Below are 27,923 nucleotides of genomic sequence, written 5' to 3'. Positions count from 1 at the left end.
AAACACACAAGTAATCGAAGGGTTCCTTCTCACTTTTTCCGTGTAAGTGTAAATGAATCTGGTAACAGGTCACCAAAAAGGGTATGTTTATTTCTTAAACAGGTAATTACGCATAATGATTGGCAGATGGAGCTGAAAGATACAGTAAGCCACATATCTAAGTGGTATCATCAAATATGATAAAATGAAACTACTACCAGGTTTACTGGAGTGTTGAGCGCCAGGTAAGTAAGAGCTTACATGTATCACTTATTGAACCATGAATGCACGAAGGTAAGATCTAATTGAAAACTCCAAAACTTTTTTGTCACAATCACCAAAATTGTATGTCTACTAAAAAATAGACAGCGGACATGAACTTCCCTCAACCTAAAATTCCCTCTTCAACATGATAATTACTGCAAAAACATATATATAAAACAACTTCATATTTCCAAAAAATACAAATGCAGCATCGCAATGACTAGCTCTTAAACCTAATACTGCGGCTGATTGCAGCATTAATACCCGAGGCTTCCCCACCATAAATAGCAGTTGGCTTCCTGATATCTCGCACTTGTCCCTTTCTACGCACCACTGCTTTTTGGTGCTTCAACTGTGAGAGAGAGAGATACATCAGCTATGTAATTAGGAGTTTAATTTGTTTATTTAAAGAAAAAGATCAGCAGTTCATCGCCAGATACCTTGTACTTCTTTCTTGGATTTTTGGTTAGCGTCTTCCGAGCACAAGTTAACCCTCTGTTCTTCTCCATCTGATAATTGCAAGCACAAATACTTAAACAGTTAAACATGATATAACCCCATAAACACAGGTAAAATGAGAAATTCTGACCTGATAAGAAATTTGGCGCTTCCCATCTACAACAGTTTCTGGCAAAGGTGTGAGCTTTGTGGATCTGAAGAAAGGAACAGAAAGCAAACAATAAGCAACCTAAATGCCTCCTCACACATTGACTGCACAATGAAGAGTAAGCTAATAAAAGGATTCTTCTGCATGGAGACGGATTTGAACATGTATGGCAGAAATATAATAAGACAGAATCTGTTCACTGCTTGAAAACAGCACAACCATGAATTACTGGAAACTTTAAACATCCTACCAATGCAGAAAAAATAACATGCGGGCATTGGTCAAAAGAGATGTACATTGAAGGCGTTCCTTTTCTTTGTTACTTTTCATTCTTTGGTTAAACAATAAATTCACAATCCAGCAGCATTAGTCATTCACACCTACCGAGCTCTCCTTTTTCTTGTCCTAAATCTTGACACTACTGTGATTGAAGTTCCCATAAGTAGAGAAACTAGGAAATCTTTTCTTTTGAAATCCTGTATTAAGGAAGTGTTTTATAAAAATCCTTATCTTGTATATTAATATTTACAGGCTTGGGCAGTTTGTAAAAGAGCTACAACTATAAAAGTGGAAGATTCAAGGAAGACAAAACAAATAGCTGTTGGCGCCAGTCTTCAGAATATTATGGAAGTGTACACTAATTTGGTCAACACAGAGATAAGAAAGATATCTTAGCCACTTGCAGAAGTATGTGATTTCCAGTTGATGAAGTGGCTCAGTCCAATCTAATGTCAAAATTGTGCTAACTGGAACAACTACAAATTTGACAGCAAGGCGGGCTCATCACATCAGGTATCAAAAGAGGCGTTACAGCCTAAAGATTTAAAACAGAGCTCTGGATGATGTACAAGTAAATACTTGAAAGCAGATTACCAAATTCTCCATAATTATATTCACGCATTCCTTATAGATCAAATGACTAGGTCAAGGAGGATGCTCATATAGGTGGAGCCATCCCATCAAAGACGTTTCCCCAAATTTTGCCACTTGAGTTGAGCTTAAATGGTAGTGTTTCTGTTCAAACATAAAGTTCACAAGACTTTTCCCCAAAGTTTGCAAGTTTAGGTTAGCTATTGTTTCTGTTCAATAATAAAGTTTAGATGCCAGATTTTTGAGCCTGTAACTCATCAGGACATAGATATCAAGTTCAGTGTCACAAGAATTATGAACAATTTTAAGATCTCAGCTTTTACTGCGCTTACGAAATGAAATTAAACCAGAAACAAACCTAGTATGCATTTCTGCCTTTGCTGCAAGCTTTGCAGCATGTTTTAGTTCTGCCTGCTTGTAAAATTCCAAATCTAATTCGGTCTCACCATCCAAATCAACTTCTGGAACTCCCTCATTCACAAGAGTTCCAGATTCATCATCCACATCATCAACAGTTCCTATTCCAGTCCCAGCCAAAACTCTAAGTTCATGCTTTTGTCGCCTCTCTCCTATGTCATCTCTTTTTGGTAAATCATCATAAATCATCATCACCAGAAACAACCTGTTAAAGGAAAGACATTACATGAAATATTTAAAAGCCTAATAAACGCAACACAGCTTATTGACAGCTAAAATGGCTAAACAGCAGATCCTACAAAACCAGGAAAGAATAATAATTATAAGTCAATAATATTTGCCTAGACATTCAAAAAGTCCAAATTCTTTAACCAAGAAATAACAAAACACAAAGAACTTTGAGAAACGACAATTCATGTGTAGTCTACCACATGTGAGCTTTATCAAAAAAAAATAAAAATGGTGGGAATAGACTTCAGGGGCCATTCTGACAAACAGATATAGAACCCAAGGAAAAGAACATTGCAAAGCCCTCTATATAGGACTTCGAAGGGGTTAAAAAAATTTTCACATGAGATTTATTTTAGATAGGCAAACTGCATTAAGAACTGCTTAGCAATCATCACCTCATGGAAGATGCATCAAGCACCAAAAAACTTTCAGGTTCCATGTGCCTGATACATCCACCAGAGAACTAAGAGTGGCATAATTAGCATGATATAGCATTGAACACATATAATTGATGCTATTTTCAGATCAGTTATTTCCAATTACACCAAGGCCACCAGTGAACTGAAAAGCTTAGACCCATGTAGTTCAGAAACCTTCATTGTTTCTACGATTAAAACTTGTCTTCCAAGTTGCCTTTGTGCAACACTAACGGTGGCTCCATTTTGAGCTAGGGCTTTACAGTGTAGACGCACTGAACAAACCTGTTTCCTAGCACGTTCCAGATTGCAGCAGGAGACTTTCTGTTGTATGTTATACATATCTCATTTTTTATTGTTTCCCATTTTCTCACCATTTTTTGTTCTCAGGGAGAAAAAAGGAGAAAAGTCTAGCACGCAATGACACAGGTAAGCATAAAATGCTTTCTAGCAGTTGCATCTATGAAGTCTGGTCGAGTCTTATGCATCTCAACTCTCCTAGAAGGCTCAATCCAAAATAAAATCAAGAGACTTGGGAAATAAATCAAATTTGAGAATGATGTATAAGTCAACTAAGCCACACGAATCCCATTTCTCCAACCACAAAAGAATCTCAATGAATCACAGGACAAAATGTCCTGTCAAGTGCTGGACTACTAAATAACTGACATGGAATCCTAGATCTCCAATAACTGATGGTACTGGAAGTATGAAATGCAAATCCCAAAGTCATGCATAACAGAAAAAAGAGTACACTGTGAATGCCATAGTTAGCAAGCAATTTGACCAGGACACCAAATCAATGTCCATTACCTTCAGCTTATTTGCCTGAGAAGCCACAAGCTTGCAGGGTTTAAGTGGATGCAAAAGACTTCCATTCCTGAGATCTGTTCGATGATGGACCTTTTCTAACACAATAGCATCATCATCAAAGTCCTCTAATGTCTCAAGTTGTCTGTTTCAAGTTTGAACATCTTTTGTCAGTATCATCATTTTTCTTTGGCTGCTCCCTATAGAAAAGCAGGTAAGTGAAATTGATGAATTTTTAAGGATGAGTGATACCCATTAACAGGTTGGGGGCACTTTTTATCTCTATCATGCTTGTTTGCTATAGAACTAAAGATGCCTTTCTGCTTCAATTTCTCCTCAAGGGCAGCTCTTACTTTTAACATCTCCATGCTCTGCTTACCAACTTGATCATCCTGTAAATTTCACATCCAAACAGATAATAGAGAAGAAATGGTTATAGCTTCAGAAAAATTATGCCTGCGAGTCATGAAAGCAATAGCAGCAGCACAAACACAACAACTCAAAGCAAATTAGCCTATAACCTCCATGTGTAGGACTAACCTGCTGCCTGGATTTTGATTTCATCACCTTGTACTCCTTGAAAGAATCCTCTTCTACTAAAGGAGCTCCTTCATGAGCCTAAAATAAAATCAATATACTTATGTCTGGTAAGGAACAAATGCTGAATGGACTGAAAAGTATTAAATAAGAGATAATCAAGAGGAAATTGGGGCACTTCAACACATTAGTTACCCCTGGTTTCTCTACTATCTCAACAGAGACCGCAGTGGGCTTGTGAACCTCCGAACAAGATACAAAGTTTGCCGCAGCATTCTCTTGAACCAGCTTCTCCACTCTCAGAGCAGGTTCATTCTTGTCCAGAATATCCTGAAGCTCAGGAGGAAGATTGTCACCAAGTTCCTTCATCTACAATTAGAGAAGCAGGGTTACTACTTTCAGGGATTCCAATACTAATAGCATAGTAATTGTGAAGGTTTAGGAACTGCAGAAATTGCTTAAGTGGTGGAAACAACTATAGAAAACATTACTTTGGGGTATAACTTTAAGAGACTAAAGCTATACCCAGTAAGAAAAACTGAACAAACTCAAGACAACTAAAAGAAGACATCCAAGCAATAGCACCCAGAGGAATCAATAGTCTAAAGTGTAACCTTTTAGCATATAAACTATGATCAACTTGTGCACTGACACCTCTAAGCTCTCCTCTTGATGCACAATAAGATGATATAAAGCTACTTTACTAATGTAAAACAGCGTAATGCTGCCCATGATGTACCACATCAACTAAGATAAATTACAACTAAATGTCATGAGAAATAACCAGAGAAAGATTCCTATGAAGCAACAAACACTTGTATGGATTATCAAGTAGTAACTACTTACCTCTCCCTACCTACGTCAGTCCTAAATCCTCTTTATTTATAACGCACAAAAGATTAAGTCCTCCAATCACAAGTCATAAACATATAGCTTGAAGAATTCCCATGCAAAAAATGATTCCCATGATATTTAGATACATATATATACATACACAAAACTAAAGACATGCAAGTTCAGGTAGAAATAGAATTAAAATCACAATTACAGGTTGTGAGCTATCCCTTTATTAAGCATTACCATACTATACATGCAACTTCTTTTTATTAGGATCCAATTGTCTCACTCACCGATGAGTATACAGTTTCTGGATAAATCAAAGAGTTTTAGACACAGATTAATAACAAATACTGTTTAACATGCGCATGCATCAAATAACAAACTACAATAAGGCACTCATACAATCAAAGAGACAGCAGGGACAGATTCCATTAGCAGCAAGGTCAAAAAAGCTCAATTTCTGCAGGTCACCAGATCACATCTAGATTTTTTTTTTTTTTTGGAAAAGAAACATGGATCCGATTGGGAAAGCCTTTTTTTGCAACTAAACTATGAACAGAAGGCTAATGTAATGGAAACACATTATAAGTAACAACAAATCCAAGAACATAACCAAAAGAAAAAACTGAAACTGAAGATGAATCCTAAATGCTCAGTTGCTGAAGGTATTTGAAAACAGGTTGAACTTCACATATTAGATGTCTAGCTATAAAGGGAAATGAAATGCCAAATGATCAAATGAGCAATCTAATGAGCATATTCAAATAGAACAGAGATTGATTCTAGTATTTTATTCCACCTATTTAACATTTGATGCAGGATAACCACACAAACTATGAACATGAGAAAGTAAACTGTCATTTACACCTACTGAAGATAATCCTACTTCTATTTGGGAAAGAAAATCATTACAAAAAGAAATGCAAAAAACAAAGGCTTGCAGTTATTGCATCAGACTTTATTACTCTTAGGTGAAATATAAATCTTCAAACAATCAAAACATGCATACACCAAACACCACAGTGATCTTAGATACGAAATATTCATGTGATAGGTTAAATTACAGAAATCTTAGATTCACTTAGATACTAATAATGAGGAAACAACCTTGTCCAATAAATTCTTGATCTCCACAAGCCTAGAAATTACAGGATGATCACGAACAGGCTGCCCTTCTGACTTGAGAAGAAGATAGAACGCAATTGCCTGGCAATAGGAGAGTAAAAGTTGCTGCTTGATCTCCATATAATGCATCCCTCCTTTGATTGCATTCTTTACATCTCTGATCTTCACCAAAGCACAAAAGGTTCATCAGTATGTTAATTGCATTCTAACACTGTGCTGATTACTATGTCCTTTAACAAGTGTGGAAACGTATTCACAAGAGACAGGAAAAAATTACTAGAGCATATTACAATCAGAGCAGAAAGAAGCTAGCAAAATTTCATTGTCACGCTTTATTTTATTGAAATTGAACACATCTTTGTCAATGCTTTCTAGTCACACAATTGTCTATCTTGTATTGCATAGACTTGATACAGATTGGCTATGACAGGCAAAGCTACACTAACCACAGATGAGTCAAGCAATCCATTTACACTTTATAATTCCAAATTGGATTGACCGACCAAAAAATTCGAGGTCAAGTACATGTCGAAAATATTTAAGTTCATAAAATTACAAACAAACATGCAACAGAACAAAACCCGGTACTTCCACCTTCCTAGACAACCTCAGATACATTTTATTTGTCACAAAATGGTTCAATCAAATTTTAAAGAGACTTAGTAACTCTAGTCATGATTTGTCTGCATCACACATTATTTAGAACAACGGAGAGGTAGGCAATTTTTTTTCAAGATTTGGTCAATCATGGAGATCTATGTACTGATACACAATACGCTTAAAAGACTGGGCCAAAGGTGAGTATACCTTGCTCAAGAGTGGATTCACCTTGTTTTCAAGCTGCCCAAGAACATCATCAAGTTCTGACAGTAAACCAACTAACTCTGGTGCAGAACTGTGCAAAAACAATTAATTGAGGTGAGAAACGCAAAATCAATTTTTGCAAACCTGAAAACTGCAGCCACACAGCATCAATAAATAAAACCAAGTCTTCCAAAAACAGTTATCGGGGTATAGGTATTTGAAATGCATATCCCACTTTAACCTAATACACGTTCATTATTAGTTTTGGTAAACAACCTCCAGGAAAATATGTTGAGATCTGCCTGGAAATGATGCAGTAAATTCAATAAAAACTTTCATGCACATAGAAAGCTCAAGAAATCATTCAATGAAACATCGTTGCAATGATTTCTAAAAGAAAAAAAAGCTGCTAACAATAATTAACTTTTTATCCAAAATGTTATCCATAAGGCCTCATGAACAAATTTTTGAGAATAAAATTGTAAACTCAAAATGGAACTAACATTTCAATCATTATACTAGGCGACAATCATATTAGTAATGGACTTTGTAACATTACCAGACTCAGAGAACATGAACTGTAGAAAGAGTTGGGATATGACAATTTAATTGTAACTGTATTTCAAGAAACCTTCAGATAAAATGCTTGGAACAGAGAAGTAACTATACATCTAGAGTTGAATTCTATCACCTATCACCCAAAAAAGTAAAAATAAGAAAAAGAAAGAATTGAATTCTATCTATCGGCAAAAAGCAAACAATGGTTAGCTAAAAGCTTATCAGGGCTAAGAGAAGGGAATCAAATGTCCCCTCATACTATAAAATGCTTCACAATCCTGGCCTTGGCAGCAATCACGAACTGTGTTAATGCTTGCGAAATATCCCAATACAGTTATATATTTAGATCAGAATTCTTCCGTGAGAACCCAAAATTTTCTAATTTTCTAGGCTTTATTTTATTTAATTGCATGCCTTTTCTATCTTTTCTTTATTAGGAAAATTTTCTAGATAATTTTTATGAGTAAATATAGTTTAAAATCATTTTTCTAGTATAAGTTAGTTTTTGAGAAATTAGAAGTGTATACGGGATGTGGGATCCGCAAGTGCGGTAGAATTCGGCCAATTAGGTTATGTTTTGTATACTGGGATTAATTTCCTAGGTGTTAAGAGGTAATTAGAGGGTACTTAGATGGATTAGTATTAGAGAGACAAAATGATAGCTATAAACAAAAAAGGTGACAAGTGTCACTTTGTGATTTAATCTTGGACTTTGACCACTATTCATTAACTTTACTAAATATGTAATTGACCCAAAATTCATCCCATTTCTTTCCTTCTTAACCAACTTCCTTAGGGAGCAAAAAAAAGGAAAACCTCCAACTTTCTTCTTCTCAATCTTGCTCAATCTCACAACTTAACTATTACAACTTGAAATTACTCCATAAAAACCCCTAGTTAAGTAGTATTGAGGTAGTTAGTGGAGTTGTTTTGGAAGAAAAAGACCTAAGCTACTACCTTTTGGGAGGCATCAAGGTATGGGGTGTAAAGATTCATTGTTTGTTTCCAATAATGGTGAATTCATGACTTGTGGTGGCTAGTTATGTGATTTGGTGGAAGATTTCATGACTTTTGGTAGAGATTGATGAATTTTTGTTTTTATTCATGATTTTTCTGATTTTATATGATTGGAGTTATTTAGCCATGGATGATGGCTTAGTATGGTCTAAAATGAAGCTTTGGTGTGTTAATTATAGCTATTTGCGGAAAATCTCCGCTTTGTACGGAAAATTTCAGATTTAGGGTTTTGAATTGGGGCTTTTCTAGGGTTATTGTGGAATGCTTGAATTGGCTTTGTTTAAAGGGTATTGCAACCCTAATAAGGTGTATTGAATGACGTAGGCCTTATACTTGTAGTTGTGGTTGTTATGGTTGGAAATGAATGGTGAATTGTAGGTTGAAAATCTGAAATTTTAAGGGGAAATGCTGTCCAAATGTTAGGTTCATATGCTTTCTTGTGTTTGGGTTGCTTAGAGTGTTAATTAATGACGTTGGGGTTGTCTAAACCCTTAGCCCACGTATTTCTTATATTCCTTTTAAGTTCTATCGGCTTTGCATTAGTGAAGTGTGGTTTGGATTTATGACTCGTAATCGAGTCTCATTGTGTTTTATTGAATGTTTTAGGGCGTGCCGGTGACCCAAGGCGGTCGTTGGACAGAAATTTGTGAAACCTTCATTTGCTTGATTGGTGAGTGTACTACTGACTTGAGTATTACTTCATGGCTTCATTATACGTGAAATCTATGATTTGAATGCTTGTGTGTACTGTTGAAATTGGTTGAGTCAAGGGTGTACTTTATCACTCTTACACTCAATGGCTTATGTGACTGTTACTGTATCAACTGAATGTCTTTGAATACTTGAATTGGTGTTGTTTGGACGTGTATCCAACGACTCTTACTGTTTACCCTGAGTTCAACCCATTGGCGGTCGATTGACTCGAGCCAGCAAGGGTATAGTTGAGGAGATTGATAAGCCGTGGGGATTGTTTCTATGGAATCATTGGGTATGAGACTCTTGATTCCGGTATACTCGAGTATGACCATAGTGAACTGATTGGAGTTCGAGCCCGGTAGGGGTATGTGAGGTGGATGAAAATTGGAGAAAGTGGGGTCTACGGTATTGGTTTTTCTTTAAACGTTGACGGAGAGTCAACGGGGTAAGATCAAGTATGGCCAGTGTGGAAAAGGGCTCTTGAGAGCCGTCCGTATCCTTTTATTATTATTAAAATGTGATGTTAGTTCGGCTTACTTGTTGAACTTATTTGGTTTGAGCAACTTTGTGCCTATGTGAACTTTACTGATCTGCATGAGGGTACCTCATTGGGCGAAAGCTCACTACGTTGCCTTTGTTTTCCTTACAGGGATATGAATACCTTTTGGAAACTGTGATTTTGAAGCCGAGTTGAGCTAGTTTAATATTCTTTTGTATAGCTCCTCGATGGCGGAAACCTTAAATGTATTTTGACTCAACATTGCCACTTGGGGTTGTAAATTTGCAACTATATGTGTATAAACTTGCGTGGTAATGTTCATGTGTTTATTTTGGGTTGTAAAGGTTCAACTTTAAGGTTTATATGATTTGTTGATAATTGATTGGGTTTCGGACAGGTTCGGATTTCAAACGGCAAAAGAAAAATTTTTGGCGGAAAAGGTCAGAGGTGAATCCGGCCAGAACTTGGCCGGATTGCCTTGGAAAATTTGGAATCCGAGCAGTTGGCTACTGCCTCCAATCCGGCCAAGAATCTGGCAGGAAATCTGGCCAGATTCCAGCCAGATTGTGACGTGGCCGTCACTGTTCATGTGCGGCTCCAATTTTTTGTTTTCCGTTTCGTGATTTTTGCTTCGTTGGAGTGCACTAATACCTTCCGGAACGTTTTAAACTGTACATAACCGCGCTAGTAGTCCTGGCGAGAGTTAGGCAGACAGTCCGTTAACCCCTTTGGTATGCCTTAGGGGAAGGTGGGGCTGTCACAGGTGGTATCAGAGCCTAGGTTAGAAATGACTTAGACAAGTTTGACTTTTGCTCTTTAGGACCTGTGTGAGGGAAATATTAAGGTACCGCTAAGTGTGATTATGCTTACGTTGTTTAAGTTATGAACCCTTTTGCTATTCTTATACGCCATGGCTGGAGCAAGCGGAGAGGGCAGGGGTGAGCCGCCTCAGAGACGCCCTCGTGTGATCGACTATCAAGAAAGGCCGGGAGGCCTGATCCGGATTTGGTATACCGCTAGTCGGACTCGTCGTTGTAACTGTTGCCAGAACCACTCTTACGTCGATCACGTGGTCGTGGCGGTGTTAGGCGAATGGAGGAGACTTAGGCGTGCCACCGCTAGGGATCACACGGAGATACTTAGGTTGAGGGGCATCACGATGATACAAGCCGACCGGATAGGGGAGCTCCGTGAGGACATAGCTATGGAGCAGGAACGCATTAACGCTCTTAGAGAGCAGTTGTAGGGGATTAACCATCACTTTACCAATGTCGTCCGGGAAGTGAGAGACTGTTCCGGCGGCATTATTAACGAGTGCGAGGCGCTGATCCAAGGTGTGATTGGCGCCAATGCGCAAGCAGAGGCTCCTAGTGATAGAACCTCTGGAGAGGGGAGCACCCTTAGTTCTAGTCACGGGGGAGAGTCTGTGGCCTCCGTAGGGAGTTAGACTAGAACTCTTGTGAACCATTTTGCTTCCATGGGAACTGTAGATCGGGGAAAGAACCCTTAACTAGTCGTTTTTGTACGTGTGGACTAGCGATGTTTATATATCTTTTGATGACACCGTTTTCTCATGGATTTTCTTTGTATTGTACTTGACTGACTGTTAATGTGTGACTTGTTTGACACTGTTGTATTATATGTGTATACGTTTTGGTTGTGCATATCTTTTGGCTCCTTAGTTACGTTTACTGTTATCTTTAATGTTATACTTACGTTTTACCCTAGATCGACTAAACTTCATGAAAGGCACTCGTAGTGGACGTGGTCGTGGTCGCGGAGTTAGGCAACCCACGACTGAATGGGGTAATCGGGGAACCATATCCGAACCAAATCCTGAACCCAAGGTTGATCCCAATGTCCAAATAGCTGCTGCCATGCAGCAAATGACTGACTTGCTAGCCCAAGTGGTGCAACAACAGGGTCAAAACCCTAACCCCAACCCCGGTAACCATGTGGAGAGCGAGGACAGGACCCTCGAGAGATTTTAGAAGTTTGCCCCACCGAAGTTTATTGGGGGACCCGATCCGGATGTAGCCGAGAGATGGCTAGAAAAGATGGTAGACATCTTTGCCGCCTTACACTACACGGAGGAAAGGCAGGTAACGTTTGCTGTCTTCCAACTAGGAGGGGCGGCCCGTTCCTGGTGGAACGTAATACGATAAAAGTGGGATTGAGAGCAAACGCCCAGGACATGGGTGAGTTTCATGAGAGAGTTCAATACCAAATTCTTCCCTCCTTTAGTTCAAGAACGAAAGGAAGACGAATTTATCCGGTTTCGTCAAGGGACCCAGACGGTGGCCGAGACGGTGGCCGAGTACGAGAGCCAATTCATTCGGCTGTCCAAATTTGCGCCCGAACTCACCATGACCGAGCAACGAAGAATAAGGCGCTTTGTCCAGGGTCTGAACGTGGAGATCCAGAAGGATCTAGCGGTAGCCCAGATTAACGCCTTCAGCGATACTGTGGAGAAAACGCAACGAGTAGAGAATGCTAGGCTCCAAGTGAGGAACTTCCAAGTTAAAAAGCGAGAATTTCCTGGTAACAGTTCTGGACAGGAGGATAAGAGTACCCCTTCCAAGTTTGGACGGGGAGCCGGAGGTGGAAGGCAGCCGGGAGTATCGAGAGAGGCTCAGTCCAGAGGTAGCCAAACTGGGCGAGACCAGAGAGGAAATTTCCAGGGGGGCTCAGTTTCAGCATCTCGCGCTCCCTGTCGGCATTGTGGGAAGTCAAACCACACAGAAAATAATTGCTGGAGAAAAAAAGGGAAATGTTTACGCTGCGAGAGTGAAGACCACTAACTTGCCACTTGCCCGGTCCTAAATCAAGATGGAAGAGGGAGCCAACAACCACCGAAAACCAATTCTGGACCAATTAAGGGAGAATGGACTAAACCCAAGGAGCCGGCTCGAGTGTACTCACTAGAGCCACAACAGGTCCCGGATTCTTCCGGAGTCGTAGAAGGTACGATCCCTGTATTCCACCGATTTGCGAAAGTCTTAGTAGATCCTGGTGCTACCCATTCATTTGTTAACCCCAATTTTATGTGCGGAATAGATATAAAACCTACTAGTTTATTCTATACCCTGGAAGTTAGTACTCCTACGAGGAATCATCGATTGAGTACTAGTATGGTTTATAAGGATTGCGAAGTCTGGGTAGGAGAGAGAAAGTTATTAGGGAATTTGATAAGTCTGTCCATTAAGGGGTATGATGTAATCTTGGGCATGGACTGGTTAGTCAGGTATAATGCTCAACTGGATTGTAAGAGAAAGGTAATAGAATTCCGCATTCCTGGGGAGGCAACCTTGAGGTTAGATATAAGGGGTAGGTTGGCCTCATCGGCATTAATCTCGGGCATTCAGGCTAGAAAATTGCTAAGTAGAGGGGCGCAAGGGTTCTTAGCCTTTCTAATCAATTCCCCTACTGATAAACTGAAGGTAGAGGACGTGCACGTGGTGAAGGAATATCCAGACGTATTTCCGGATGTGTTAATAACCCTACCTCCGGAGAAAGAGATAGAATTCACAATCGAGTTGTTACCAGGGACGTCACCTATCTCTAAGACCCCGTATCGGATGGCACCTGCTGAGCTCAAGGAATTGAAATTGCAGTTACAAGACCTTTTGGAGAGGGGGTTCATTCGAGAGAGTGGGTCTCCTTGGGGAGCCCCTGTGTTATTTATGAAGAAAAAGAATAGGAGTTTGCGGATGTGTATTGATTATCGGGGGCTGAATAATGTAACGGTTAAAAATAAGCATCCACTGCCCATATTGATGAGTTGTTTGACTAGTTGCAAGGAGCAGTGGCCTTTTCGAAATTAGATCTTCAACAGGGATATTACCAATTGTTGATTAGAAATGAGGACATCCCAAAAATTGCTTTCAATTCGAGATATGGGCATTATGAGTTCGTCGTCATGCCCTTTAGACTGACCAATGCCCCTGCCGCCTTCATGGATTTAATGCATAGAGTTTTTAAACCTTACTTGGATCGTTTTGTCGTTGTCTTTATTGATGACATTCTGGTCTACTCAAAGACTCGGGAGGAGCATGAGCAGCACTTAAGAATCGTTTTACAAACCCTAAAAGAATATCAATTGTACGCCAAGTTTAGTAAGTGCGAGTTTTGGCGGGAGAAAATTTCTTTCTTAAGGCACGTAATTTCCCAAGAGGGTATCTCGGTTGACCCGGTAAAAGTAGAGGCCGTGACTGATTGGAAGATGCCAGAAAATCCCACGGAGGTTCGTAGTTTTCTAGGGTTGGTTGGGTACTACAGGCGTTTCATTAAAGACTTTTCCAAACTGGCCGGTCCTTTAACCGACCTGACGAAGAAACATGATCGTTTTATATGGGATGCCAAGTGTGAAACGAGTTTTCGGGAGTTAAAGAAAAGATTAACGATGGCACCGATTCTAGTTTTGCCAAATGGAATAGACGATTTTACCGTTTATATCAACGCTTCACGGGAAGGTCTGGAGTGTGTACTAATACAAAATCGGAGTGTGATATCTTTTGCCTCTAGGAAATTGAAACCCCACGAGCAGAACTACCCAACCCATGATCTGGAGTTAGCCGCAGTTGTTTTCGCTCTGAAAAAGTGGAGACACTATCTATACGGGGTAACCTTTGAAGTTTACTCAGACCATAAGAGCCTTAGATACCTCTTCTCGCAAAAGGAGTTGAATATGAGACAACGACGGTGGATAAAGTTCCTGGAGGACTACGACTGATACGAAATATGGGCCGCTTATGGGCCATGTTTTGGGCTGCAAGAGATTGAATCTTTTAGTAATAGTTAGTAGTTTATTTTCTAGATTTCTATTTTATTTGCTAGGAATAAATTCGGTCCAAGACCTCATGTTGAGTTGGATCCGATTTATAGAGTCTATGCTCACTATAATTTAAGTTGGTTAATTAGCTTTTATTGGGTTATGTTGGGCCAGCTTAAAGCTTTCATTGGATCGATTATAAGCTGACCATTAGATAGTGGATTTGAGTAGTGGAATCGGGCCAAAGGCCTAGCCTAGCCGAGTTAGGGTTTTCAAGTCACTTTAGGTTTTCAAGTTGTAAGGCTATATATAGCCTAGGTTTTCATTCATTAAAGGACAATTCAGATTTTATAAAATATTCGTGAGTTTATTCACTCTCTCTTGCCTCAAGAGAATTTCCTTTGAATACTTGAGAATCAATCTCAAGCTGTTCATTGAACTTATCAATCAAGTAGTCTCCTTGATTGTGGCGTTCTTCTATCTTTACTTTTGGTTCACTAAATTTGCTAGTCTTGGGTTAAGGAATCTCCTTAGTTCGTGGCTCGTGATTCTAGAAGGGTCAAAGTTCCGCAAATCATCCCAACTTGGTGTTCGTCTAGATCCGTCGCACATCAGTTGGTATCCAGAGCTAGTCGACGACATCAAGTATATCCCGTTGAGTTTGTTCGTAAGCTTTCTAGTAAATTTTATCTTGCAAAAACTGGTTGAGTCTCTCTTTGTGTCAAGTCCGATTATTTTTACAAAAAAAAAAAATTCTGTCCGCCTTTGTTTGTTCTTGTTGCGTAGCTCTTTGTTTTCTTTTGCTTCGCGTCCACTTCGTGCATTACTTGTTGTGTGATTCTGTCTTGAAGCCTGCCTTCAAGTGTAACCGAGTTGTGTGCCTTGCATATTCTGTTTGGATAAAAAAAAAAAAAATTTGCGACGGCTAGGGTTTTCACTTGCAACTAGGGTTTCCTTGGGCGCGAGTTTCTTGCCAATCTGTCCAAACTTTAGTTTATTCCACCAAGTTGTTTTCATTAGTTTCCTAAACTGATTTTTGTGGTTAAACTTGTTTGGGGTTGGAATCTTGAAGAGGGACTACCATAATCTAGGGTTTCTTGAGTTTCTTGAAACTAATCTTGAAGTCTTGAAACTTTGATACATGTCTTGATCATTATTGGAGGATTGAAGGAGAGCATTGGTTTGACATTAGATTCTAGAATTTTACCCAAGAACAGCCGAGTAATTGTGTGTTCTTAGAGTCGAAAAAAAAAACAGAAAAAGGAAAAGAGAAAAGGCATTCGGGTAGCAAACAACAAAGAAGGAAGCCGCACTTTTATTTGCCAAATTCTGTCTTGTTGCAATTGTTTCAACAAACCAGAAAATTACATCAAGAAAAAGACTACTCAAAAGTTTTGACCAACCTCCTCTTGAAAATCTTGAGCACCTTGATCCTTGATCACTTGTATCACCCGTTGAGATTTTTGAGGATCTTGACCATCTTGATTCTTGAAGATTTGCACCTCTCTTCGTATAAAAAGTTTCTTGTACGTCCTTGCATCCATACGGGGCTTCCTTGGCTTAGGAGTAAACCTCTTGGGAATTTCTTGAGCAAGCTGCTTGGGGAAATCTTGAGTGACGTCACTTGCATTATCTTGTGAAGCCATTGCCTAGGACCAAGAGTCAAATCTGTCCTTGTGTGGAGCAAAGAGGAGGGAGGCCGAATTGTTTGTTGTTGAGGGAGAGTAAAGGACGAAACTTTTGGAGGGTAAGGAACGGCTTCAAGAAGACAAGAAATCTGGAATTTTTTCGTGGAAGCAATTCTGGTTTGATAAGGTAACAAATCTGGAAATTTTCAGCGGTTAGAAAGCTACCAAATTCTGTTTTGCAGCCGACTTTGGAAGGTTTAAAAGGAGCAGAAATCTGGAAATTTTTTAGCTACCAAATTCTGTTTTGCAGCCGACTTTGGGAGGTTTCAAAAGAGAAGGAAATCTGGAATTTTTTGGAAACAATTCTGATTTGTTATAGCCGACTTTAGGAAGGCTTTTGGAGAGGGAATCTGGAAAAATTTTGGTAATAATTCTGTTTGGTTAGCCGACTTTAAGAAAATTTCCAAATAAGTCCAACACCTAACTTGTTTCCAAAAATCAATTGGGCAATTAAGTAAAGCACTTGGGAACTCCATCATCGTACTTGGACTTTCTTTTTTTCTTTGTACATCAATTCTTTCCTCTTCCATTCCTTATTCATTACTTGAGCTTTCCGTTTCTACTCTTGCTTCTTGTTCCTTTGGTACAATTGGATACTATTTGATTAAGGTTCGATTGAACTTCTTTGAGAAAATTTCTGATTTCTTCAAAGGAAACAATCAAGTGGCTTGAGAAGTGAATTGGTGAGATCATTAGAGTGTTTTTAAACACTTGAGCAAAACACGAGAGTGAGCGAAACACGTAAGGGAGCGAGTGAGGACTGTTCTACTAATTTTTGTTGAGTTTTGCAGGTAATAAAAGTATGAGACAAACGAATGCTCAACTGGAGCTTCACCATCTTGTGCCTAAAGAAGTAAATACTGTGGCATTGCGTGAGATAACTGAGCAATTGGAAATCATCAAAGCTCAAAAAAATGATTGGTTTTATACACGTTGCCATATCAAGGATAAAGTTTGCAGCTTAGCCATTGATAAGGGTTGTGAAGTTAATCTCGCAAGTACTGTCTTGGTTGAGAAATTGAATCTTCCAACCATTGATCATCTTCGCCCTTACAAGTTGCAAAGTGATAGTGGTGATATTTGGATTACTAAGCACACACTTGTTCCTTTTCGTATTGGTCAATACGTGGATGAGGTATTGTGTGATGTGGTTCCCATTCAAGTGACGCATGTGCTGTTGGGACAATGGTGGATGTTTAATCGAGAAGTCAAATATGATGGATATACTAATAAGTATTCCTTCACATTTAATGGCCGTCGTACCAGGCTTGTGTCGCTTAACTCTAAGCAACTTTGTATTGATCTAGCATACATGAAGAGTGAGCATGAGCGTTATAGTATGAAGAAAGAGCTGGAGGAGAGAATTGTGACTGAAGAGGTAAAATTCGAGGGAGTTGAAAAGGAGAAAGAGGTTGCGAATAATGAGGGGAAAAAGTCAGCTACTGAGCATGAAAAAGTGATTAAAAATTCTAAGAGTAAGCTGATTGTGAGAAAGGATGTGAGATCATATGTTTTTTCTAAAGATCTTGACTCTACTTTGTTTAGTGTTTCTACTTTTATGCAGGTTAAGCAAGGAAAAATTGAGTTGATCTTGGCATGTTCTATGCCTAAATCCATTGGTGAATATCAAACCTTTCATGGAGTTTGCACCTTAAGTGTTGTCTCTCTTTGTCATCCACTGTTGTTCAACGTCAACCATGAGCCTGATTTGCTTGTTGGGAGGAATAATGAAGTTTCAAAGGGAGTTTCTACACTTGAAACTTGTTATAAATTTCCTTCTTATTTTGTTGGTGACAATCCTTTTCTCATTGGTCCAAATTCTGATTCCTTACAACCTGGTTTTATTCTTCAATTTGAGCATTCAAAAGCTACCTATCTCGATCTTGTTCCATTTGTGCAAGATAGGCCATACCCACAACAACTTGCAATGAATTTTATAACTTTGCACAATCATGTCCGAGACTTTTCTAACCTGATTGAGCATCACTATGAAGATCCTTATCTTGTGAATGTGAATGGTAAGCTGTCAAGTGATTTTATACCTACAAATCCTAATCGTGTGATTTATTGTGTAGGTCCAAATTCGACCATTCATGACACAATGCTGATTAGAGAGCTTTGGAGTGGTTGGAGTAAAGCCTTGAGTTTCCCATGGCGGATTGTGAACATTTTCAAGCTAACCAAGAGACATGTGCAGCGAATTACAATAATCACGACGTATGCAAGTATCATCCATTCTAAGAGAGCCAATATGTGGAGATTTGAAGTTTCATACTGCCAACTCTTGTAGTACCATTCATTTCCAAACACGATTTGAGGACAAATCTTTTTTTAAGAGGAGGGGAATGATACGAAATATAGGCCGCTTATGGGCCATGTTTTGGGCTGCAAGAGATTGAATCTTTTAGTAATAGTTAGTAGTTTATTTTCTAGATTTCTATTTTATTTGCTAGGAATAAATTCGGTCCAAGACCTCATGTTGAGTTGGATCCGATTTATAGAGTCTATGCTCACTATAATTTAAGTTGGTTAATTAGCTTTTATTGGGTTATGTTGGGCCAGCTTAAAGCTTTCATTGGATCGATTATAAGCTGACCATTAGATAGTGGATTTGAGTAGTGGAATCGGGCCAAAGGCCTAGCCTAGCCGAGTTAGGGTTTTCAAGTCACTTTAGGTTTTCAAGTTGTAAGGCTATATATAGCCTAGGTTTTCATTCATTAAAGGACAATTCAGATTTTATAAAATATTCGTGAGTTTATTCACTCTCTCTTGCCTCAAGAGAATTTCCTTTGAATACTTGAGAATCAATCTCAAGCTGTTCATTGAACTTATCAATCAAGTAGTCTCCTTGATTGTGGCGTTCTTCTATCTTTACTTTTGGTTCACTAAATTTGTTAGTCTTGGGTTAAGGAATCTCCTTAGTTCGTGGCTCGTGATTCTAGAAGGGTCAAAGTTCCGCAAATCATCCCAACTTGGTGTTCGTCTAGATCCGTCGCACATCAACGACTGCACTATCAACTATCATCCGGGGAAAGCCAATGTCGTGGCGGATGCCTTAAGCCGAAAGGCTCCGGTAGCGGGATTAATGATTAAGGAGTGAGATCTATTAGAATCGGTTTGTGAGTGGAAACCCTGTCTGGGAAGTGAAAAGGTGATTTTTAGTAATATTAAGGTAATGCCTACTTTATTGGAGCGAATTAAAGAAGCTCAGAAGGAAGATTCTATGATACGGAAGTGGGGAGAGAAAGTGGAAAAAAAGGGAATTGGCCGGCTTCAACTTTAGTCTTGAAGGCGTTTTGAAATACCGAAACTGAGTGGTGGTGCCCAGAGATGAAATATTAAAGAAGGAGATTTTAGAGGAAGCTCATCGGTCCAAGTATACGATCCATCCGGGTAGTAGCAAGATGTACCAGGACCTAAAAGGAGTTCAGTGGTGGGACAACATGAAGAAGGAAATAGCTCAATACGTGCAAAAATGTCTCATTTGCCAACAAGTTAAGGCGGAGCATCAAAAACCATCGGGTTTGTTACAACCTCTTGAAATACCTGAATGGAAGTGGAAAAACATCACAATGGATTTCGTTTCAGATTTGCCGCGAACGCAACGAGAACATGATGCCGTTTGGGTAATCGTCGATCGGTTAACCAAATCGGCTCATTTTTTGCCGGTAAACATGAAGTATTCCATGGACAAACTGACTCATGTGTATATGGACGAGATCGTAAGGCTACATGGAGTTCCTGTGAGTATCGTTTCGGATAGAGATCCCCGCTTTGTGTCTAGGTTTTGGCAGAAATTTCAAGAGACTTTGGGGATTAAACTCAACCTTAGTACCACGTACCACCCTCAGACGGATGGGCAATCTGAGCGAACCATTCAGACTCTCGAGGATATGTTAAGGACCTATATTTTGGATTTTGGGGGTAATTGGGGTCAACACATGACCTTGGTAGAGTTTGCCAACAATAATAGTTACTTCTCGTCGATCCAAATGGTACCTTACGAAGCGCTTTACGGGAGAAAATGCAGGTCACCAGTCTATTGGGAGGAAGTCGGAGAAAGGAAAGTTCTAGATCCAACAACTATTCCATGGATGGAGGAGGCACGCGAAAAAGTCAAATTGATATGACAAAAACTTTAAACAGCTCAAAGTCGACAAAAGAGCTACGCGGACAATCGAAGAAAGGATCTGGAGTTCGAAGTTGGGGACCGTGTTTTCCTTAAGATCATACCGTTACGAAGCGTCACGGCGGGTAGAGGAAAGAAACTTCAACCAAGGTTCGTCGGACCTTTCAAAATTCTCCAGAGAATTGGGAAAGTAGCGTATCGACTTGAACTACCATCAAGTCTGTCCAGGATTCACGATGTCTTCCACGTCTCAATATTTAAGAAGTATTATCCCGACCCGTCTCACATCTTACAACCGGGGAAAATTGAGATAGACGAATCACTCACCTACGAAGAGAAACCTGTGCAATTGCTTGACCGAAAGGTTAAGGAGCTGAGAAACAAACGAATTCCTTTGATGAAGATCTTGTGGAGAAATCATGGGATAGAAGAGGCTACCTGGGAGGTGGAAGAAGAAATACAGAAGAAATACCCTGAACTGTTTGTGAATTTGTGACAGCCCCACCTCCCCCTAAAGCGAATCAAAGGGTTCGGCGGACCGCCTGCCCAACTCTTGCCGGGACTCAGTCACTCACTACAACCCTCAAACAAAATACAATATAAATCTCAAATATTACATCAAATTTCCCAAGAATTACATATCATAAGCGAAGCGGAAACTAATTTTAAGCGTGGAACGTACACATACATCCATTTCAAATCCAAATATTTGTACAAGCCCAACTAGTACATAGAATAAATCCAAATCTAAACTATACAAGATATACACCTTCCAGTCACACAAAGATCCAAATACAAGTTCTTCCTTTGCCTCAATCCCTGTGGGAAGAAGAAAATAATTGGGAGTGAGCTAAAAGCTCAGTGAGTAACCAGTAAAATCAGAAATCAAATAAGCTTCACAATAGTGCATTTAGATGATGACATGAATCAGTAATCAAATGTACATTTAATGCTCATGTGAACCAGTGAAATCATCGTACTTAGAATTCCAATGCTCCAACGGATCCAAAAAAGTCAAACAGTACAAGGGACCCAATTGCTCCAACTAAACAGTAGTGGAGACGTTGGTTCTAATCACAAGATTTCTCAAGAACTCATCGGAGTCAAGTTATGTCATGGCATACACACATACACAAATGATATGCAAATTGAGCGACCAATGCAAGAATTAGTTATGCAATCGGGTAAGCGATGCAAGAAGTAGTTCAAAAGTAACTTTGAAAATAGTTAAGGGGTTACTCACCAACCACGGCTCAGGAACCATCCATCATATATCATTGCCTTGCTCAAGTCCAAGCCCTTCAACTCAAACTCAAAGCAAGCAAATGCTTTCAAAGATCAGACAGCATATCCCCTTAATTTCCTTACTTTTCCATCCTACAAGCAACACTAATTCATCTCAAATCAACCATATACACATAATAGACTATCAAATACACCTTTCGGCACAATAATCACAACTGAAGCTACACTTATCGGATTGAAACGAATCTTATGGCGTTTCGAAGCCAAGACATGTACCTACATTTCTCATGAATACCTCCAAAGCCAAATTATGCATTTTCAGGGTCGAAAATGGAAATTTTTACGAAAATAGAAATCTGGGCGCAAAACAGGGTTCATGGGCAGTCAGGGGTATTTCTGTCATTTCACATGCTACAGTACTCGAATTGAGCTAAAATTTTGTAGGCAGCTAGTTAACACCATTTGCTACAACTTTCATGTTTTAATCAAAGTCTGATTCGGCCTCTAACATGCTCGAATAAATCCGGTCAGAACAGGGCACATTTAAACCCTAAACCTGGAATTTCCGCACAAAACTGAAATTTTTCGCAAATAATCGTAACTAACATATACAAGCTTCAGTTTACACCATTACAAGCCATCATACCATGATTAAACCATGATCATCATATAAAATCAGAAAAATCTCCATTAATTCAGAAATTTAACAAACACTACTTAAACCCATGAAGTCTTCCACAAATTAACATGTTAAACCACTAGAAATCACTAATCTATCTTTATTAAGAACAAAAGGAAAATTTCTTAGCAACTTACCTTTACAACTCAAGAAAGATAGTAGCTTAGGTTTCTTTCTCCCAAAACAACTCCACCAATTACTTCAATACTACTAAGAGAAAGGTTTTTATGGAGCAAATCAAGGTTTAACGGTTGGATTGTGAGATTGAGCAAGATTGGATGAAGAAAGTTGGAGATTTTTTTCTTCTTTTCTCTCCCTAAAAGCTCGGCCAAAAGGGGCTAAGAATGAAGAAATATTTTGGTCAAAATTAGATTTAAGAAGGTAAAAATATCTTGATCAAAAGTCCACCCTCGAATAGAAACGCGACATGTGGCACCTTATATGTTTAACCTTATCCTCTTGTCTCTCCATACTAATTAATCTAGCTAACCTCTAATTTTCTCTTAACACCTTATAAAATAATATCACTTAATACAAAACTCCAACAAGTTGTCAAAAATATAGCGCATTTACCGCACTAGCGGGTCCCACGTCCATAATACACTTCAAACTTAACGTGGACTAACTTGTATCAAGGAAATGATTGGAAACTATATTCCTTTATAAAAATGTATAGGAATTAATATATTGGAGAAAGGCATAAAATTATAGACAAGGAAACAAAATAATGTCTCGAAAATATATAAAAATTTTCGGATTCTCACACTCATTTTTTCGGGGCGTCACAGAATTAAGATGAGAAATTTCGAGGACGAAATTCTTTTAAGGGGGAGAGAGTGTAAGAACCCAAAATTTTCAATTTTCTAAGCTTTATTTTATTTAATTGCACGCCTTTTCTACCTTTTCTTTATTAGAAAAATTTTCTAGATAATTTTTATGAGTAAATATAGTTTTAAAATTATTTTTCTAATATAAGTTAGTTTTTGAGAAATTAGGAGTGTATACCGGATGTGGGACCCGCAAGTGCGGTAGAATTCGGCCAATTAGGTTAGGTTTTGTATACTGGGATTAGTTTCCTAGGTGTTAAGAGGGTTACCTAGATGGATTAGTATTAGAGAGACAAAAGGATAGCTATAAACCAAAAAGGTGACAAGTGTCACTTTGTGATTTAATTTTGGATTTTGACCACTATTCATTAACTTTTCTAAATATGTAATTGACCTAAAATTCATCCCATTTCTTCCTTCTTGGCCGACTTCCTTAGGGAGCAAAAGAAAGGAAAACCTCCAACTTTCTTCTTCTCAATCTTGCTCAATCTCACAACTTAACTGTTACAATTTGAAATTACTCCATAAAAACCTCTAGCTAAGTAGTATTGAGGTAGTTAGTGGAGTTGTTTTGGAAGAAAGAGACATAAGCTACTACCTTTTGGGAGGCATCAAGGTATGGGGTGTAAATATTTATTGTTTGTTTCCAATAATGGTGAATTCATGACTTGTGGTGGCTAGTTATGTGATTTGGTGGAAGATTTCATGACTTTTGGTAGAAATTGATGAATTTTTATTTTTATTCATGATTTTTCTGATTATATATGATTGGAGTTGTTTGGCCATGGCTGATGGCTTAGTATGGTCTAAAATGAAGCTTTAGTGTGTTAATTGTAGCTATTTGCGAAAAATTTCCGCTTTGTACTGAAACTTTCAGATTTAGGGTTTTGAATTGGGGGTTTTCTAGGGTTATTGTGGAATGCTTGAATTGGCTTTGTTTAAAGGGTATTGCAACCCTAATAAGGTGTATTGAATGACGTAGGACTTATACTTGTAGTTGTGGTTGTTATGGTTGGAAATGAATGGTGAATTGTAGGTTGAAAATCTGAAATTTTAAGGGGAAATGCTGTCCAAATGTTAGGTTCATATGCTTTCTTGTGTTTGGGTTGCTTAGAGTGTTAATTAATGACGTTGGGGTTGTCTAAACCCTTAGCCCATGTATTTCTTATATTCCTTTTAAATTCTATTGGCCTTGCATTAGTGAAGTGTGGTTTGGATTTATGACTCGTAATCGAGTCTCATTGTGTTTTATTGAATGTTTTAGGGCATGCCGGTGACCCAAGGCGCTCGTTGGACAGAATTTGTGAAACCTTCCTTTACTTGATTGGTGAGTGTACTACTCACATGAGTGTTACTTCATGGCTTCATTATACGTGAAATCTATGATTTGAATGCTTCTGTGTACTGTTGAAATTGGTTGAGTCAAGGGTATACTTTATCACTCTTACACTCAATGGCTCATGTGACTGTTACTGTATCAACTGAATGTCTTTGAATACTTGAATTGGTGTCGTTTGGAAGTGTATCCAACGACTCTTACTGTTTACCCTGAACTCAACCCCATTGGCAGTCGATTGACTCGAGCCAGCAAGGGCATGGTCGAGGAGATTGATAAGCCGTGGGGACTGTTTCTATGGAATCATTGGGTATGAGACTCTTGATTCCGATATACTCGAGTATGACCACAATGAACTGATTGGAGTTCGGGCCCGGTAGGGATATGTGAGGTGGATGAAAATTGGAGAAAGTGGGGTCTACGGTATTGGTTCTTCTTTAAGCGTTGACGGAGAGTCAACAGGGTAAGATCAAGTATGGCCAGTGTGGAAAAAGGGCTCTTGAGAGCCGTCCGTATCCTTTTATTGTTATTAAAATGTGATGTTAGTTCGGCTTACTTGTTGAACCTATTTGGTTTGAGCAACTTTGTGCCTATGTGAACTTTACTGATCTGCATGAGAGTACCTCATTTGGCCAAAGCTCACTACGTTGCCTTTGTTTTCCTTACAGGGATATGAATACCTTTTGGAAACTGTGATTTTGAAGCCGAGTTGAGCTAGTTTAATATTCTTTTGTATAGCTCCTTGATGACGAAAACCTTAAATGTATTTTGACTCAACATTGCCACTTGGGGTTGTAAATTTGCAACTATATGTGTATAAACGTGCGTAGTAATGTTCATGTGTTTATTTTGGATTGTAAAGGTTCAACTTCAAGGTTTATATGATTTGTTAATAATTGATTGGGTTTCGGACAGGTTCGGATTTCAAACGGCAAAAGAAAATGTTTGGCAAGAAAGGTCAGAGGCGAATCCGGCGGAGAATCCAGCCAGAACTTGGCCGGATTGCCTTGGAAAATTTGGAATCCGGGCAGTTGGCTACTGCCTCCAATCCGGCCAGATTTCGGCCGGATTGTGACGTGGCCGGCATTGTTCACATGCGGCTCCAATTTTCCATTTTTCGTTGCGTGATTTTTGCTTCGTTGGAGCGCGCTAATACCTTCCGGAACGTTTTAGACTGTACATAACCGCGCTTGTAGTCCTAGCGAGAGTTGGGCAGACAGTCCGCTAACCCCTTTGGTACGCCTTAGAGGAAGGTGGGGCTGTCACATCTTCACATTCCCAGACTAGAAAGCAATCGAGAATACATTAATACTGTTCAGTAATCCTTGTCAAATTAGCAATTGAAGCTTCTTCTATTGTTCAATCTCAGCACTGTTCAATATAGAGGACAATTAAACTGAGTTTTCACATCTTCACATTCCCAGACTAGAAAGCAATCAAGAATACATTAATACTGTTCAGTAATCCTTGTCAAATTAGCAATTGAAGCTTCTTCTATCATTCAATCTCAGCACTGTTCAATATAGCGGACAATTAAACTGAGTCTTAACTATAACAGAGAGCCGCTCACCTATTTAGCACATCCATTTGCTCTTCCCTGGTCAATGCATTTATGTCTTTCTTCACTTCCTCATAAACAGTTGCATTATCTTCTTTACCTTCTTTGCTTGCATAAGGTTTACATCCAGGTTTTCCATGGACCAAAATTTCCTGAAATAGCCAACTAAAGATGAATTGATCTGCAAAATTCTCCTGCAATAATCAGAATACAAAGCATAAATTCCTCAAATTTAAAAGAGGGAAACCCACCTCGAATGTGCGTTCCTTGTCACCCTCATTGTCAGTGACATCCTCAAGACCAAAATCTTCTTCCGTCAAAGATTTTGCCTTTTCCTTCTGTAATCTCAAAACCTCTTCCTCTTCTTCAACAGGTAGCTCCTCATCACTTGATTGTATCTGAAATTTTAGTGTCCCTTCAATGCTCAACATGGCAAGCATGTAACAAACAGATATTCATATGCTTGCACAATATCATATTTAATCTATTAGCTATCATTTACAAGGACATTCCCCTTTTGGCCCTACGAACTTCACCTCATAGTCAGTGTTGTCAGCATCGTAAAAAGTACTCTTTGCTCTGCCCCAAACAGCCCTTTCTTTTTCTTCTTCCTTTTCAGCATCATCATCCATTTCCTCCTCAACCCCACCAGTCTTAGCTCGTAAATATTTCTGTTGCCTCAGAACTACAATCATTAATTGAACATTTCAAGTGAGATGAAATGACATCTTTTGGCAGGAGTAACACTTCACTAATGAAAAAGGAAACAAGATTTGAACTTGAAAGAAATGCTAGAAGCAAAAAAAAAAAGGAAAAAAGCGCTTCAAGTCCAATCATCATGTCCTGCACCATATAAAGTAGTGTATATAATATTGTGCACCCAATCGTGCAAATCTAAAAGGTAGTAGGTTCAGAATGAAAGTGTAGGCTCTTGAGTAACAATGCTTGATAGATGTCGTAGTCATAAAGCTCTAAACTATCAATGTCTTCTGCCATGCTTTTCAAATGTTCTCAAGTAACCAATAGCATGTAGTACTTCTATACTATTGAAAGTTTGGACTAAAAAGGAAGATGCTTTGTTCATCCTTAGATATATTTCTAAAATATCATAACATACTTGTTTAGAACTATCAAGATTTAAGATTTTGAAGTTAGAAAGGCGTGAAAAAAAAACACCTCGAATGACACAATCCCTTCATCACCCCAAAATATAAGTAACAAGTACAATTCGAAAGCAGTTTCATCAAGTGCAAGTCAATAAACCATGTCCAAGCAATCAGCACATAATTTGTCAAAGCATCACAGCACTATCCAATATGTTAACCAACCAAAAGAGAAAATAAGATAACTCGTTACGTTTTGCAGCAAAGCCCGTAAGTTGAGAGTCGTCTTCAATGTCATCGTCGTCGTCCTCCTCATTATCATCCATGTCATATTTTTCATCCTACAAACAACAATAAAAAGAAATAAGCCTATGAAAACTTATCCAGCTACAATACTACTACACTTCCAAAGGAAATAAAAAAACAGGATGTACCTCAAAGTCAAGAACTGGATGCTCAAAATCAGCATCAGACTCCCCTGCATCTTCATCTAAATCTAATGGAACTATATCTCTCTGTTTGTGAACTTCAATCAACCAAAAAAAATAGAACCTTATTCAATCAGCAAATTCGAAAAATAAATAACATTGCAACATTCATTTTCTTTTCTCAGTGAACAATTTGAGAAGCAAATACAACCAAAAATGATAAATTGAAACAGAAATTGAAAGGCAAAGAAAGCTTACAAGCGTCAATTTGATCATTCATCATATCATCATTGTCCTCATCGTGATACATTGTCTTTTTCTTCGAGTCATTGTTCTCTTTCTTCTTGTACTTGCCTGCTTTTCTTCCCATATTGCTTCTAGCTAACCTCTTAAGCTATCGGTAACTATCAAGTTCAACATCAAGCAACAAGACTGCTCATTCACCATGTTTGTGAGCAAAAAAAAAAAAAAGGCGTAAACAATCATAAA

General features: G+C 38.7%; 1 protein-coding gene across 1 annotated transcript; it reads right to left on the bottom strand.

The window, feature by feature from the left end:
* Positions 1–264: 264 nt before the first annotated feature.
* On the bottom strand, positions 265–27,804 carry LOC113782412 (something about silencing protein 10-like). The gene is given in 19 exon segments (XM_027328306.1): positions 265–595; positions 684–752; positions 833–896; positions 2,079–2,326; positions 2,328–2,342; positions 2,612–2,624; positions 2,764–2,831; positions 3,598–3,739; positions 3,847–3,986; positions 4,135–4,212; positions 4,327–4,500; positions 6,079–6,258; positions 6,904–6,991; positions 25,916–26,055; positions 26,155–26,301; positions 26,440–26,588; positions 27,260–27,347; positions 27,441–27,532; positions 27,693–27,804. Coding segments are annotated over 19 exon segments (2,139 nt in total). The 3' UTR covers positions 265–463.
* Between the last annotated feature and the right edge of the window lie 119 nt (positions 27,805–27,923).

This window comes from Coffea eugenioides, chromosome 9 (genome assembly GCF_003713205.1).
Source record: "Coffea eugenioides isolate CCC68of chromosome 9, Ceug_1.0, whole genome shotgun sequence".
NCBI lineage: Eukaryota > Viridiplantae > Streptophyta > Magnoliopsida > Gentianales > Rubiaceae > Coffea > Coffea eugenioides.
The sequence above is the reverse complement of the archived record's forward strand: the minus strand, read 5'-3'. Positions and strand labels throughout refer to the sequence as shown.